The sequence below is a fragment of the Mycetomoellerius zeteki genome, unplaced genomic scaffold (genome assembly GCF_001594055.1).
Source record: "Mycetomoellerius zeteki isolate Tzet28-1 unplaced genomic scaffold, Tzet1.0 scaffold221, whole genome shotgun sequence".
Taxonomy (NCBI): Eukaryota; Metazoa; Arthropoda; class Insecta; order Hymenoptera; family Formicidae; genus Mycetomoellerius; species Mycetomoellerius zeteki.
The window spans coordinates 2,471,871-2,485,455 of record NW_017257184.1 but is presented as its reverse complement, the minus strand read 5'-3'; the positions used below and the strand labels follow the sequence as shown (position 1 = coordinate 2,485,455).

General features: G+C 32.5%; 3 protein-coding genes across 4 annotated transcripts in view; 2 read left to right on the top strand and 1 right to left on the bottom strand.

Annotated features, from left to right (window-relative positions):
* The window catches only part of LOC108722905 (zinc finger protein 91), a 342,323-nt gene that overhangs the window by 164,287 nt on the left and 164,451 nt on the right, over window positions 1–13,585 (top strand). The gene's annotated exons all lie outside the window — the stretch shown is intronic.
* On the top strand, window positions 1,070–2,831 carry LOC108722928 (uncharacterized). The gene is made up of 3 exons (XM_018448317.1): window positions 1,070–1,415; window positions 2,137–2,218; window positions 2,301–2,831. The coding sequence occupies exons 1-3, from the start codon at window positions 1,347–1,349 to the stop codon at window positions 2,633–2,635; spliced, it is 486 nt and encodes a 161-aa protein (XP_018303819.1). The 5' UTR covers window positions 1,070–1,346; the 3' UTR covers window positions 2,636–2,831.
* The window catches only part of LOC108722910 (patched domain-containing protein 3), a 13,357-nt gene continuing 2,570 nt past the window's right edge, over window positions 2,799–13,585 (bottom strand). Inside the window, exons 2-12 of one of the 2 annotated variants that reach the window (XM_018448265.1) lie at window positions 7,196–7,442; window positions 6,725–6,795; window positions 6,430–6,642; window positions 5,512–6,089; window positions 4,648–5,271; window positions 4,439–4,569; window positions 4,206–4,367; window positions 3,855–4,125; window positions 3,202–3,323; window positions 2,961–3,129; window positions 2,799–2,877 (exon numbers count right to left, since the gene is read on the bottom strand). In XM_018448265.1, coding sequence (XP_018303767.1) covers window positions 2,852–2,877; window positions 2,961–3,129; window positions 3,202–3,323; window positions 3,855–4,125; window positions 4,206–4,367; window positions 4,439–4,569; window positions 4,648–5,271; window positions 5,512–6,089; window positions 6,430–6,642; window positions 6,725–6,795; window positions 7,196–7,442 — 2,614 coding nt within the window. In that variant the 3' untranslated portion in view covers window positions 2,799–2,851. Of the gene's footprint in view, window positions 2,878–2,960; window positions 3,130–3,201; window positions 3,324–3,854; window positions 4,126–4,205; window positions 4,368–4,438; window positions 4,570–4,647; window positions 5,272–5,511; window positions 6,090–6,429; window positions 6,643–6,724; window positions 6,796–7,156; window positions 7,443–13,585 lie in introns of those variants that run through there. The other variant, XM_018448266.1, reaches the window with a different exon arrangement.

Sequence of the window (13,585 nt, the reverse complement as noted above, 5' to 3'; positions counted from 1 at the left end):
ACTCAACAGTTTTGCAACCGTTTTATGATTATCTGCTGAGATAGGACCATTCTTCTAGATCTAAAAGTATGATCCAATTAGCGCGAAGGAAACTTCCAACAGTTGCAAAACAAACGTTCTGCTGAACGCAGCCATTGTCTTATGACTTAAGTCTTGTCTTTAAGTACTGTGGATCTACAATAGGGTTTTTAAGCCTTAAACCATAAGAAATGGACGAATCATAGTCGATTATTCTCCTCGGATTCGATTGTAATTGGTCAATTTCTTACAGCTTAAGACTGAAAACATCTATTGTAGATCCGGACTTAAGAATCGATTCGTCGATTTAATCGGAGTTTAAGAATCGATCTAAACAATCGAGAATCGAAGGTAAAAGAATCGATTTTCTAAAAAATCGATCTTGAATCGAACATTCCTAATCGGCAAGCACTGCTCGGCGAGTAGACCTTCACTAAAGAGGATAATGGCCGCAGCACAGACTCTTGCATAATGCACAATGCATAGTGCATAAGGGAATCGACCAATCGAAATTCTTTTTTTCCATGGAATGGAAAGAAAGGAAAGATTCTGATTAGTTGATTCGCTGTGCTGCGGCCAATAAGCCTCTTTGGCTTTTACTTTCGTCGACTTGAACGCGCTCGACAAAGTCCGAATTCCGAATCCAATTATCCAATTTGCTTTACGTCTACAAATTCTACAATGCACAATCAACAGTGTATAGTTGTGCGTAGTATGCAGTCATGCAGTGTGAAATGAGCTTTAGACAGTGTTTGTTTTTTGCGGTCTTGCCTTTAGGAAACATTGGCTGCGTTCAGCAGACTCAACAGTTTTGCAACCGTTTTATGATTGTCTGCTGAGATAGGACCATTCTTCTAGATCTAAAAGTATGATCCAATTAGCGCGAAGGAAACTTACAACAGTTGCAAAACGAACGTTCTGCTGAACGCACCCAATGGCTGCGTTCAGCAGACTCAACAGTTTTGCAACCGTTTTATGATTGTCTGCTGAGATAGGACCATTCTTCTAGATCTAAAAGTATGATCTAATTAGCGCGAAGGAAACTTCCAACAGTTGCAAAATAAACGTTCTGCTGAACGCAGCCACTGTAGAGATTTATTACCGAATATACACTTAATTTGTCCTGAGACGACTGCTATAGAATAGCGAACAGCTTTTGGACGCTCCTTTGTATTATGATAGAGTGGAGGTAAAACGCTAGCTTTTCTTCGCTGCATAAAATGGCACCTTAAAGAGAAGAAGAAAATCTTGCAGATCTCGAGTAACCTCGAGATTATTCGATTATTCGAAGAAAGAATATATGTTTCAGCACTATTGTATAACCTAAAATGGAGCAGACTATGCCATTTTTTTTAACAGTCGCGCAACGTATATTCAGTAATTGGACAGCATTAAAAGTAAGTACATTTTCAATCTTCAATTTCGCATTAAATTCTCAAAAGTAGGTATCTTTTATGTCTCAAAATATTAACCTTTGCAGGATAAGAGATCACATAGTGGCGCTAAAACAATATCATATTTTGAGACAGAGAATACAATAAATTATAATAAATCTTAGGTCCTACAGTACAGTGGAAGAAATATTAGAGACATGAATAAACATTATGGCCCGTATTCAGAACGTGCTTTTATCTCTGAAATTCTATAATATGTGTGACGTAAAGTATAATATGTTAGCGCGCTAACATCGTAAACGCGTTCTGAATTCGGTCCTAAGAGGAATAAAAAAATTGGAAATAGAGATTAAACAATGCAATGGATATAAATAAGATATATCTTATTATTTGTATCCATTATTATTGTACATTACGTTTAATCTTTATTCCTAATTTTGTAATATAATATTTAATCTTTATTCCTATTCTTAATATTTCCTATATTGTGTGCAGAGCCTTATTCATGAAAAAGCAATAAGATTTTAAAAATAAATCTTCTGTCTCCTCTAAAATTTAATAAGTATTTCTTTTCTTTCATCAAATTCTAAAATGTTCTTTATATTTTTATTACATATGAAGTTTAGTAAAAACAAAGATCCTATGTCTATTTTAAATATAGGAATAGATATTATCAAATTTAAACAATTATTTGTGTAATAAAATTATATATTTATTTTTATAGTTGGCAGTAGAACATGATATGGGTTCAGTAGAATGTGCAAGAGAATTTTGTTCATATATGACGGAAGTATTATATATAAATGGTTATTTTTCCTATTTTTTAAAAACATATAACAGTGTTATACAATAATGTATACTGAATTAGTTTTATTTATGCTTTTCTAGAAGGACTGATCAGTAGTGAGATTGCATCTGTACTAGATGATTATATGGATGATCAATTTAACACAGAAGTACAGGACGATAGCATTATGCAAGTAGCAGAGGAATTGTTAAGATTTCGTCGATATTGCATGGAAGGCAATGAATCTATAGCAAAAACAGAATTTGAAAAATTACCACCATTGCAGTCATGGTTGTACACAGAACAACCATCTCAACCTATTAGTTCTCAGCCAGTGAAACATCAACCTAGCAGTTCAAACGAGAATATGGACATAGATAGGAATGAACAAGAGAATGATGAATGGACAGTAATCACAAACAGGAGAAAAAAATAACTTCTAAGTTCTTTTTATATGAAAGATATTTTTATTTAGCTATTTTTTGTGTGTATATAAAAGAATGAAAAGACCCGAAAGGAGAGGCAGACAGGCACATAACATTATAACATAATATGCGCACATTCGTTCCACAATCATACGAATTTTAGCGCTATTATCAATTATCTACAAAAATATTTTCACCTAAGCAGCCTTTTGAAGCATTGCTAAACGTCATTTAGCAAGTGCATCTTCTGTATCTGAAAAAGAAAAATAAAAAATGAATCTGTTTTCGTTTGTCAAAAAATTGTGTTTCATAACATAAAAATTTCGAAAGTATTACCTTTCCCATTTTGGGATAGATGGACGGTATAATAACCATTGTGATATTGCATAGCTTGGCTTTTTTTCGGACTATCTTGCCTTCTTTCACCTGGTCCTGCCAAACTTAGTATCACCGGTAAAAATAACATTCCATGAAACAAACCAAATGTCACTACGGACGTGATCAACTAAAACAATATGAAATATGTGACATCCGTTTCTTTGATAACATTATTATATTTTCAATGTAATACTCGTACCTTGAAAAAAGTTATGAAAACATAAGCCTGGCTGAAACCTACCAGGACAAAGGCAAGGAATGTACTTAAACCACCATTAAATACTGCTGGTCCAATAATGTTAAACGTCGTTAGTGCTCGTTCTGCAAGTACAATAAGATGAGAAATTATAACAGTATTCTGAGGCTATGCATTATTGAAAGATTATATAATATTTCATACAAAATTACAAATACTTAATTACTATCAGGATGTGTTATATATAATTTGCAATTTCGTTCAAACTATATTATTTAACAGTAATAATTTAACAGTAATAATCCGTTTAAATTTCTAATCGTAATCTGTTATAACCAATTTGAATACAAAAAATTTATTTGTTAGTTAATTGTTTTAGACTATAAATATTGGTTGCGTTCAACAAAGAAAGCTTTGCAATTATTGTAAGATCCTTTGATTATGATTGGTTGTTACCCTTCATTCCTGACTGGATTTAAATGTATAAACCAATTATATTAAAGAATCTTACAATAACTGCAAAGCTACTTTTTCTACTGAATGTAACCATTGATAAATTTTATCGAATAAAAAGTATTCTTTTACACAGTAAATAAAAAAATAAAAAATGCAATTATATAATTTATAATACAATTATATTGTTATTTTTTAGCGACCTTGTCTATTGCCGCTTGAACGTATAAATTCCAATCCAATGTGTGCAGCATAATCAACTGCCAGTCCAGCGCACAATAGGATCATAATGGTTGATGATATTTCGATAGTCAATCCCAGAAAGTACATCGAGCCTAGAAGATCGATGAGCGTGAACAGCACGCAACACATCACCCAAAACGATGCAAGTAGATTTCTAAGTAGGACCAATGTTACTATTCCTACCGCCATTATCTCTAAACTCAAATTCCTGATCAATTCTTCGCCGATGATCTGTAAAACCGATTAATCGATTATATAAATTAATTTATGGGTTAATACATTTGAAAACATTCTAAAGAAAAAGCTCTCACTTTGTTCGATGCCCATGCTATATAATCCAACGAATAAATTGCAATATGATCATATCCCCGAGTAAAATTCACCGATTTCACAGCGTCTCTAATGTATTGCATAGCCCGTGTTTGATCGAACGACGTAGTTATGGGAATGTGTTGCACTAAAATCTGTGATGTCTAAAAGCATTCGTCGTGAGAAAACGTTTTATATTTATAGATTATAAAATGTATTGTTTTCTTTAACGTACTGTGATATTGTAATCGTTAAACGGCAACTTATTGAATTTCATATTTTGGATGTACGCTTGGCCTTTCACCGTAAATAGAAGAAATTCCGTAAGTGTGTTATAATACTCGTCTCTATTCTCGATATAAAGTCCTGACGAATGAGATATATAATGTTATATTAGTAAACTCTATATTTAGGAAATGTATGTGCTATGTGAGAAATATTTACCTTTGCCAGTAGTGTCGAGCCATTCCTGATACGCCATAAACCACGGGTCCAAAGTACGATTATTGACATACGGATTTTGCTTAAGATTATCCACCAACTGAGACAATGCATGGCGATCTTCATAATAGTCTACGCCCGTCAGGTATATATTGACATTCTTGCCATACTTTGGAAAGTATTTCGTCAATTTGTTATTAAATCGTATAGGGTAAGATTCCTGATTTAAATAGACGAGCGGATCAAAGTTCTGGTTCAAGTGAAATATCGCCCACACGTTAATGCATAGCAGGATAGCAGTGACTAACAGGATGATAATCTTCATCGACGTTCTCATCACGCAAGGCCCGACGTATTTCTCGAAAATATACCGCTGAAAGTTTTGCTTGGTGCATTTGTTTGGTCGCCAATTGGGTCGCGGCTGACAACAGCAGCCCTCCTTTTTCGCCGCCAATCGTCTTTCGTCGTATACCAGACAGCTGACAAAGAACGTAATCTCGTAGATGTAGAGGAATAATATACCCATTGCGGCAAATATACAAAAGGACTTGAGAAACGGCATCACCGTTGTCATGCCTATGGCGAAGGCCACCATGTTGGTAAATGATGTCACGGTAATGGACATACCTATAAAGATAAGCAAATTATTAGTTGAGATATTATATGTATAAATTGTCTCAAAAGCTTTTATTTCGACGATTCTATTAGTATAGTGTCTTCACACACGATTGTATATTCTTATTTTTAATCCGTCTATATATTCTCAATGTTTCTGAATATATTCAAAATGCATTTATGAACACGAGAAGCATAGCATAAATTAGTTTTGTTCTCTTTGATGTCAAAGACAGCAAAACAAGATTTTACCTGACACTTGAATAGACTTTGCTATACGGGAGGGGACGTCCAAGGACTTGTCCGTTTCTGACACAGTTTCAAGATTTTGCATGATGATGAACATATCGTCGACGCCGATACCAAGTAGCAAAAATGGCAAGATCGGATGTACTGAACCGTAGAAAAATCCCATATAGTAGCATATCCCATAGGCCGACAAAATAGCCTGGCCAACCACGGAGATACCCATGAGGGATAAATATATTCGTTGCTGCATTGCGTTGCACCGACCAATCATCATAATTACGTAAAACGTGATCAGTGACATGCCGCAGAATAACACAGTCATATTACTGTTGACCACTTCGTGCAACATGTCTTGGTAGCTGCGTAGCGTCACCGCGTAGATTTCCATACCTGGCGGCAGGGTACGATTCGAGTGCAATACCCTCTCGATGAATTCGACCTCCCATTCCGGTGACTGCGGATTGGACTTCTTCAGCAACCAATATAGAATTGTCGCGTTCGCGCTCTTTACTCTCCCGTTTTGATCATATTCAATACCGCCTAGTAACGATGCAACATCAGATAATATGTTCTTAGTATTTCTGCGAATAAACACATAAAGAGAGAATAAAAAGATACATACAAAAAGAAACATAAAGCCATTGTATTGTGATCACGCGTGTATTTCATCGAAATTTAAAAAAAGAATAAAGTGTAAGTATAATAAATATAGAAATATATATTAAATCAATATAGAAATATATCTGTACCAAACTTCTCGAAAAATTAACGTGTTTCACACACTTAAAAATAAAAAATATCTTCATATAAGATGTGCAATTTATAATACGCTGTAATCTGTATTTATATTTTATATTTTATTTGAGAGTTTGAGCAAATTCAAATTCATTGATTTTGCTGTGTAAAATTCCAACAACTCACGTATTTCGCAGAGTCGCGGTAACGTCATCCAATATTCTGGTCTTTGTCAATTTATCGATATTTCTACCGTCCTTATGCCATATCTTTAGGAACGATTTATGAATACAAGGTTCCTTCGCCATCGTACTGTTTATAATAGGTAGATATTCTTCGGGAAACTCAGTTTTATTCATGGTTTCCCATTTATCATCTTCTTGGAACCATGTAAAATATCTGTAAAATATAAAATATTTTATATATTATATAAATTCATTCAAAATAATTATATACTTTTATATAAAAAAAAGTTACTTACCCAGCGCACACATCTTCCCAAGTATTATTATTTATTATTATATTCTTCACATCTCTCTCGATATCTCTGATCTATAATTATACAATCAAATATTATAATACAATTAAAAAATGATTTACTGTAACGCGTTTCTTATTTAAATGAATATTACGAAATTAATAATTACAATTAATTAAAAAGATTTTTTACTCCAATATATACATATGTATATATATATATTTATATATACAATATGTGTATACAGTTTAATTTAAAAGAAAAAATCCACGCGAATGTATCAATTTGATAATCAATGATCACTGATTAATTTTTACTTTAAAAAGTATCTTAAAATGTAATAAGGAAATTTTATTGCGAAAGTTTTTTAAATGAATGTGACGACAATTAGTTTAGCTATCGCGGAGAGAAGTGTGCATTAATGTAGAAAAGAACCTTCGCTGATACTCGTATAATTCATGATCGCCTATGTACCGATCGCAGCACTTCGGGATCCAACACGTTAGGGGCAGTGACGATGACACTTTCGTGTCTGAGATCGTCTCGGAAATGCTCCTTCACCCATGCAGCATCCTTGCGAAATACAGAATCGATTGGCATATAGAGTTCTACTTCATCAATCTCTTCCCTCCAGAGTAACAGTCCGAGACCAAAGACGAGATTTAGGCACAGAGAAATTATTAGCCAAAGCCACGGTTTTGTAGCTATATTATATCCGATCCTGAAAGACACGAAAATAAAGAAAATGGAAGATAATTAAACTTAATTAAAAGAAATAAAAAATGAACGCATAACATTGAACAATCGTAAAAATTTAAAACAATGTGTGTGTGTGTGTGTGTGTGTGTGTGTGTAACACATAGAAAAAATTAATAATTGAAGAACTTAACTGCAACAGTGAGTTAACTCGCAGAGTTTACTCTTTGTAAAAGAGTTTACTCTTTGTAAAAAAACGGAAAAAAACTCTAAAGTTAAAGTAATGTGAAAAATATATTTATTTTTCGTTTTTACAAAATATGACTTAGCTTACTATTGCAGTATAAGCCTTTCGATTAATTAAATGAAAATCAATTCGATAAAGCGTCAATTTCATATTTGAAAATGCTGTTAAATAAACTTGAACATAACGTCAGTCGGACAGTATACATCAAATCATATAAATTCAATCCATGATCTATGATCATCAGACGATGGTAATCGATAAGCTGACTAACGGGGACAACGATCTATGAATTATAATGCGAAAACACACCCGGAGAAAAATATTTGTTGAATTAACTGGAATTCTGATGGAAAATAAACGATCCAGAATTCTGGTTAAATCTACTAAATTTCTGATTATACCAGAATTCTAGTAAATTTAACTAGAAATCTAATAGACTTAATCAGAATTCTGGATCATTCATATTTTCTACCAAAATTCCAATTAATCCAACCAAATGTTCAGACATCATCGGGTTTACTAAGTTTGCGTAATTTGATTTTATCAACAATAATTTTTCACTTTTTATTTTTACTGGAAAGAAAATTTTATTACTTATTAATTTTCGTAACTTCATTGATTTCATTTCTTTTTTTAATTTATCCTACGTAGATATGTAACAAATATATAAACGGGTTATCTCAGAATTTCACGGACAAACTGGGGGATTACGCAGTTCTAAGTGGAAATAAAAAAAAGGTTGTATGAAGTTTGTTGCATAAAGAAGCTAAAAATACTTTATGCAAAGTTATGCACAAATATTAAATAGGAACATTTTGATAGAACAGCATTTTGGACATTAGCAGTTATTATTTCACGACAAAGAAAATCGAAGCTATTCTTTTCGAGCGTAGCCGTTGTCTCAAGGCTGAAAAATATTTACGCACGGATACTGAATCGTTTAAAGATAGTAAATATGATGTGAGAATATACATACATGAGATAAACACATTCGATCTTTCATAGACGAAATGTACCTACATTTTCATATTCTGTGTAATGGAAAATCCGTTATTTCTTAATTTTATGTCTCATTTCAATATTTGTTTATAACTTTGTAATAAGGCATTTATTTTTAGCCAAATTTCATATAACATTTTTTTTCTTATTTCCACTTGTAGAATATAATGTCGCAGTTTGTTCGTCAGAGACAGCCTGCATAAGTTGTTCGATATTTATAAAAAGCTTGAGAATTTGAAATTGAATTTCGCTTGCGGCTTACTGCAAATTAGATATTACATTCAAGGTGACTTCAAAATTGCACGCAATCAGATAATCCCGGTCGACACGAGATCTAACTTCTTTACTAATCCTGCTATCATCTAGGTCAATTAAGCTAATAATTAATCACTAATTAGAGATCAAGCAGATATACCCTGTCTTACGAATGAATAAAATCCTTCAGATTGTTTTGTATTACTTTAAGAAGAGATCTCTTTGACTCTCAGTGTTACTTAAAAAATGTTTCTAAAAATGCGTAATAAAATTTCAAAAAATTATCTAATACGCTGTACATTAATAATTAATGGTTTCATGAACATGCTGTATAAAGATAAAGAAGATGAGTAAAGAAATAAAAGCAAAAAACACTTAGATAAATATTGTTGAAATTTATTAGTGAAATATACATATCTCGAAGATAGTTGTCGAGAACAATAATACTGGAGTATTTTCAATAAAATTATTTAAAAAATTAAAATAAATTATTAATATGGCTCAATTAGAATAAATCAATAAATAAAAGAAGGGCTACAGCTGTTGCAGACATATTTCATAATTTTTATGAAATGTTTCACTTTTCAGTTGAAATATTTCTGAGATATTTCTGAAAACTTTCGATGCTGTATGGGTAGCGAGAACTAAAGAGATTTAGACTGAACTGTGTCGATGTTATCTTTCTTTGTATTTATTCTCTTACATAATATTTGTATTATTATATAATTATTATATAATTATTATATAATTGTACTTTTTAACATATTCATCTTGTGTAAAATTAACTCAAAAATTTGAGTGGACTGTTTGGGACATGCGATTTATGTTAAATTCAACACACTTTTTCCAACTGTGTAGAAGAATTTGCTTAAGTCGTATTTTTTACAAGACGTGCTCGAATAAAATCTATCTCCGTAACATTCCTGTGGATTTTACTCGATTGCTAATGAACAATATGAATCGTGCGATCTCACTGCGACATTGCGAAAATTAACTGAAACCCGCGCTAACCCAGTTAATACACGCGTATCTCGTCATCTACTTCTCTTTGTCTAGGAACGATTATCTCGATGTGACTCGAGAAATAGACGTATGGCATTGCAAAAAGCGGATGAGCAACTCGAATTTCGACAGTCGTGTATAATCGTAATATTGTATATCGGATGCAATTTCAAATCGAAAGAGTTTCTTTTTAAATAGATAGTATAACGTTAAATGCATCGAGATATGTGATAAGCATTATTGTATTAAAAAATATGATCATTTTTGTGAAGACGAATACTTCGACAAATATTTAAACCTGATTTTTCCTTTGTTTTTCCTCCAAATAGTAGATAAATAATAAGGATAAGACTTCTGGGATCGCACCTGATTGTTTTAAGAGATCAATGACGGTGTATTCGTGAGAGATATCGTAAGGGCCATCACACACAAAATGACATAAGCTGCATAACCACAGCATAAAGCTGCTGGACCAATCCGATATAAAAATGCCATATCGATTTACATAAGATGCTCATTGGTCCAGCAACTTTATGCTGTGGTTATGCAGCTTATGTAATTTTGTGTGTGATGGCCCTAAATCTTCGAAATAATTACATGCATGTGATCGTGCGAAAAAATTATTAATATTTTGCATTTTATTATTTCCATATTATGCATGATCCATATTATGCGGACGCATATTTTTTCTACTATCATATATTTTTTCTTTATCTGTTTACAGCGAATCGACAAAGAATAAGTAACTAACACGCTTATTTTGAGGGCTATCTCTCGCAATGTTTTGTGTTTATTTTTTATAATAGCGCATAATTGTGTTTATGTAGAAAAGCCTCTCGCATAAAATTAAAATGTTTTCTTCCGTCTTGTCACGTATCTCGTGCATATCAAAATGATTGTTTTATTCATTTCCGATGCAACACAATGTTATCAAATCGTTATCAAATCGTTATCAAATAAAGCATAGGTATCTATCAGCAACCCAGACGACACATTGTCTAAAGGATCTCTTTATGATGTCTTTCAGATATCTTTTACTCTTTAAATTCTTTGGAGTGGAATCTCACTCTAAAAAATAAAAACTGAGCCAGTCTTGAAAAAGAGTGAAAGAGTAGATATCTAACAGATGCCTTTATGACAGATATCTTTTAAACATCCACGTTGTCTGGGAAAATACTAACAAAGATTTGCCGCATTTATTATAGAGAAAAAATATAACATGCGCTGGGAATTAGAAATTAGGGGAATTAACAAAGACTTTAAGAAGACCTTGAAATGTCTCAAGGTCTCTCTACGACTCCTTCCGTAGGCCTCTCCCTTTGATAGTCTAATCTATCTCGTGGCTGCTCGCGTTTGTTCTCTGTCAATCCGTCATAGATGGAAAATAAAGGTGACGTGCAATAACAAGTATGAATATTAGGAATAGTAATTTAGATATTAGCAATGTGACATTATATTACGTTAATATGCATTTTGATATTTTTAACATGCGCCAACCTTGATCCGTTATTAGATATGTATTATATTTAATTATTCGGAATAGATTCCGATTGGAATTATTCTTTTGTTCTCTAGATTTCTACTGTATTTTCTAGAAAAAATGAATAATTCCGATCGGAATCCATTCAGCGACTTGTTTCATGATAGATGCCCTGGAACGTATTAGTTCTGAGAACATTTTTTCAATTTTAAAATAGCGTAATGATTTGGAATAATTTTATTTTATGTTTCACAATCTTCTTTTTCGCCGTTCTGTTCTATTCACGTAGGCTAATTATCGTACTACATTTATGCTAAGTTCAAGTGTTGCAATTCTTAAAGAAAATAAAATTAACAAAAAATTTTGGTAGGTATCGAGGACTCATATATCCCTTTAGTGTCACAAAAATATTTATTCCTGTTTAATGACTTGATCACAATGCCGCATAGTTCTTATAGTATTTTTGTTTGTGATTACTTTATTTGCTAAATATTATTTTATAGTAGTTAAAAAAATTACAAAAATTATTATTATAAAGAGAAAAAGGCTTAATGTACCAATATTGTATTAAACACCGTATAATTATGAATCCACATATGATATCAAAAATTATTTTATAATTTATACGTTTTTTTTATAGCCAAAATGTCATGGCCTAAACGGAAAGTTTGGAGTGGATCATCAGTGACGCAGCATGGAAGATCAAAGATGATAATACGTGTCTCAACGTATTAATTCGCAATTAATTCTGGCATATATGCATGAAAATATATGAGATATATATATAGTATAGTAGGTTCACACCGTCCTGAGTTAATTTATTTGTTTTGTTCTCTCAAGGAGAATGCGCTAAACGTGTAAGTGATGTAGAAATCACGTGTCTAGCATGTTGGCCACAAAAACATAAGCTAGATAATAGATGTTATTTCATACAAATGTGATTCATGAATCTAAAATCTAAGCTAAAAGATCTAAGTTCTTTTGCCTCAGCATTACAGTAGTAAAGCTGTATACATATGTAAGATATTCTGCAGGCTAATATCTGACCGACCCATCTGACCAGCATCATTCGTTATTCATGCAATTCTTGTTTTCAATCTGACAACTTCTTGTCACTCTCCGATCTGGCAATGACCCGTCTCTTCGACAAAGTTTTCGATTTTCAATATCTTCATGAATTAACTTTTCTCTTTGTTTAAGGAGAACGCGCGCTTATAAATGCATGATATGTAAGCGATGCAAGAGCTACAAAAACATGAGGATAGAAACAATAGATATTATTTCGTAAAAATGTGTCTCATGAATCCAAAATCTAAGTTATTCTTTTCTGCCTGCATTATAGCTGGAACTGTATCTAATATATGTATGAGATATTCCAGGTTTATATCTGACCGATTTCATTTGACCAGCGAGCGTTATTCGTTATTCATGCAATTCTTGTTTTCAATCTGACAACTGTTTTTTCAACGTCTTCGATTTTCCATATCTTCTCAACAAATCGAATTATCAATTACAAACGTCTGAACATCTGTAAGTAAATGTAAAGGCGAAAAGGACGCTCTTATTGTCTCGTTCGTTTTCGTATTTACTTGCATTCCTCTGCACTCCGTCTCTTAAATTCTTCTTTCTTTTCGTGGAGATTTATATATATTATACACGGTGTAGCAGTAAAGTTCGAGGAATGTTATGAGAAAATAAGCATCATTTAAATAATATACAAATGACTTTTTGTCCTTCAAAGTAATCCCTTCTAAAGACAATACACTTTTAACAGCGTTCAAACAGCTTGTAGAAACTCTGTAAAAAGTCATCTTTGGATATCGTATTAAGTCTTGTTATCTCGCGATTTCGAAATATTTGTGAATCGAATCCCTTTCAGCGCTTTTAATTTAAACAAGAAACACCAGATATCTCTCTAAATTTGTTGGAGTGAAATATCAGTCAAGGGAGTGAAAATATAGCCATTTTTGGAGAAGAGTGAAAATATTTCACTTCTTGAAAAAGAGAGATAATTTTCACTCTTTTGATTTCACTTCTTTGAAGTGTGAAATCTCACTCCAAAAAAGAAGTGAGATTATAGAAAGAATGGGGTGTATAATTGCACACGAACCAATTGCGCACTAGCAAACCACGGCGCTAGAAAAAAATTTAAAAAAATTTCCTACGCAGAAATCGCTGTGATTGG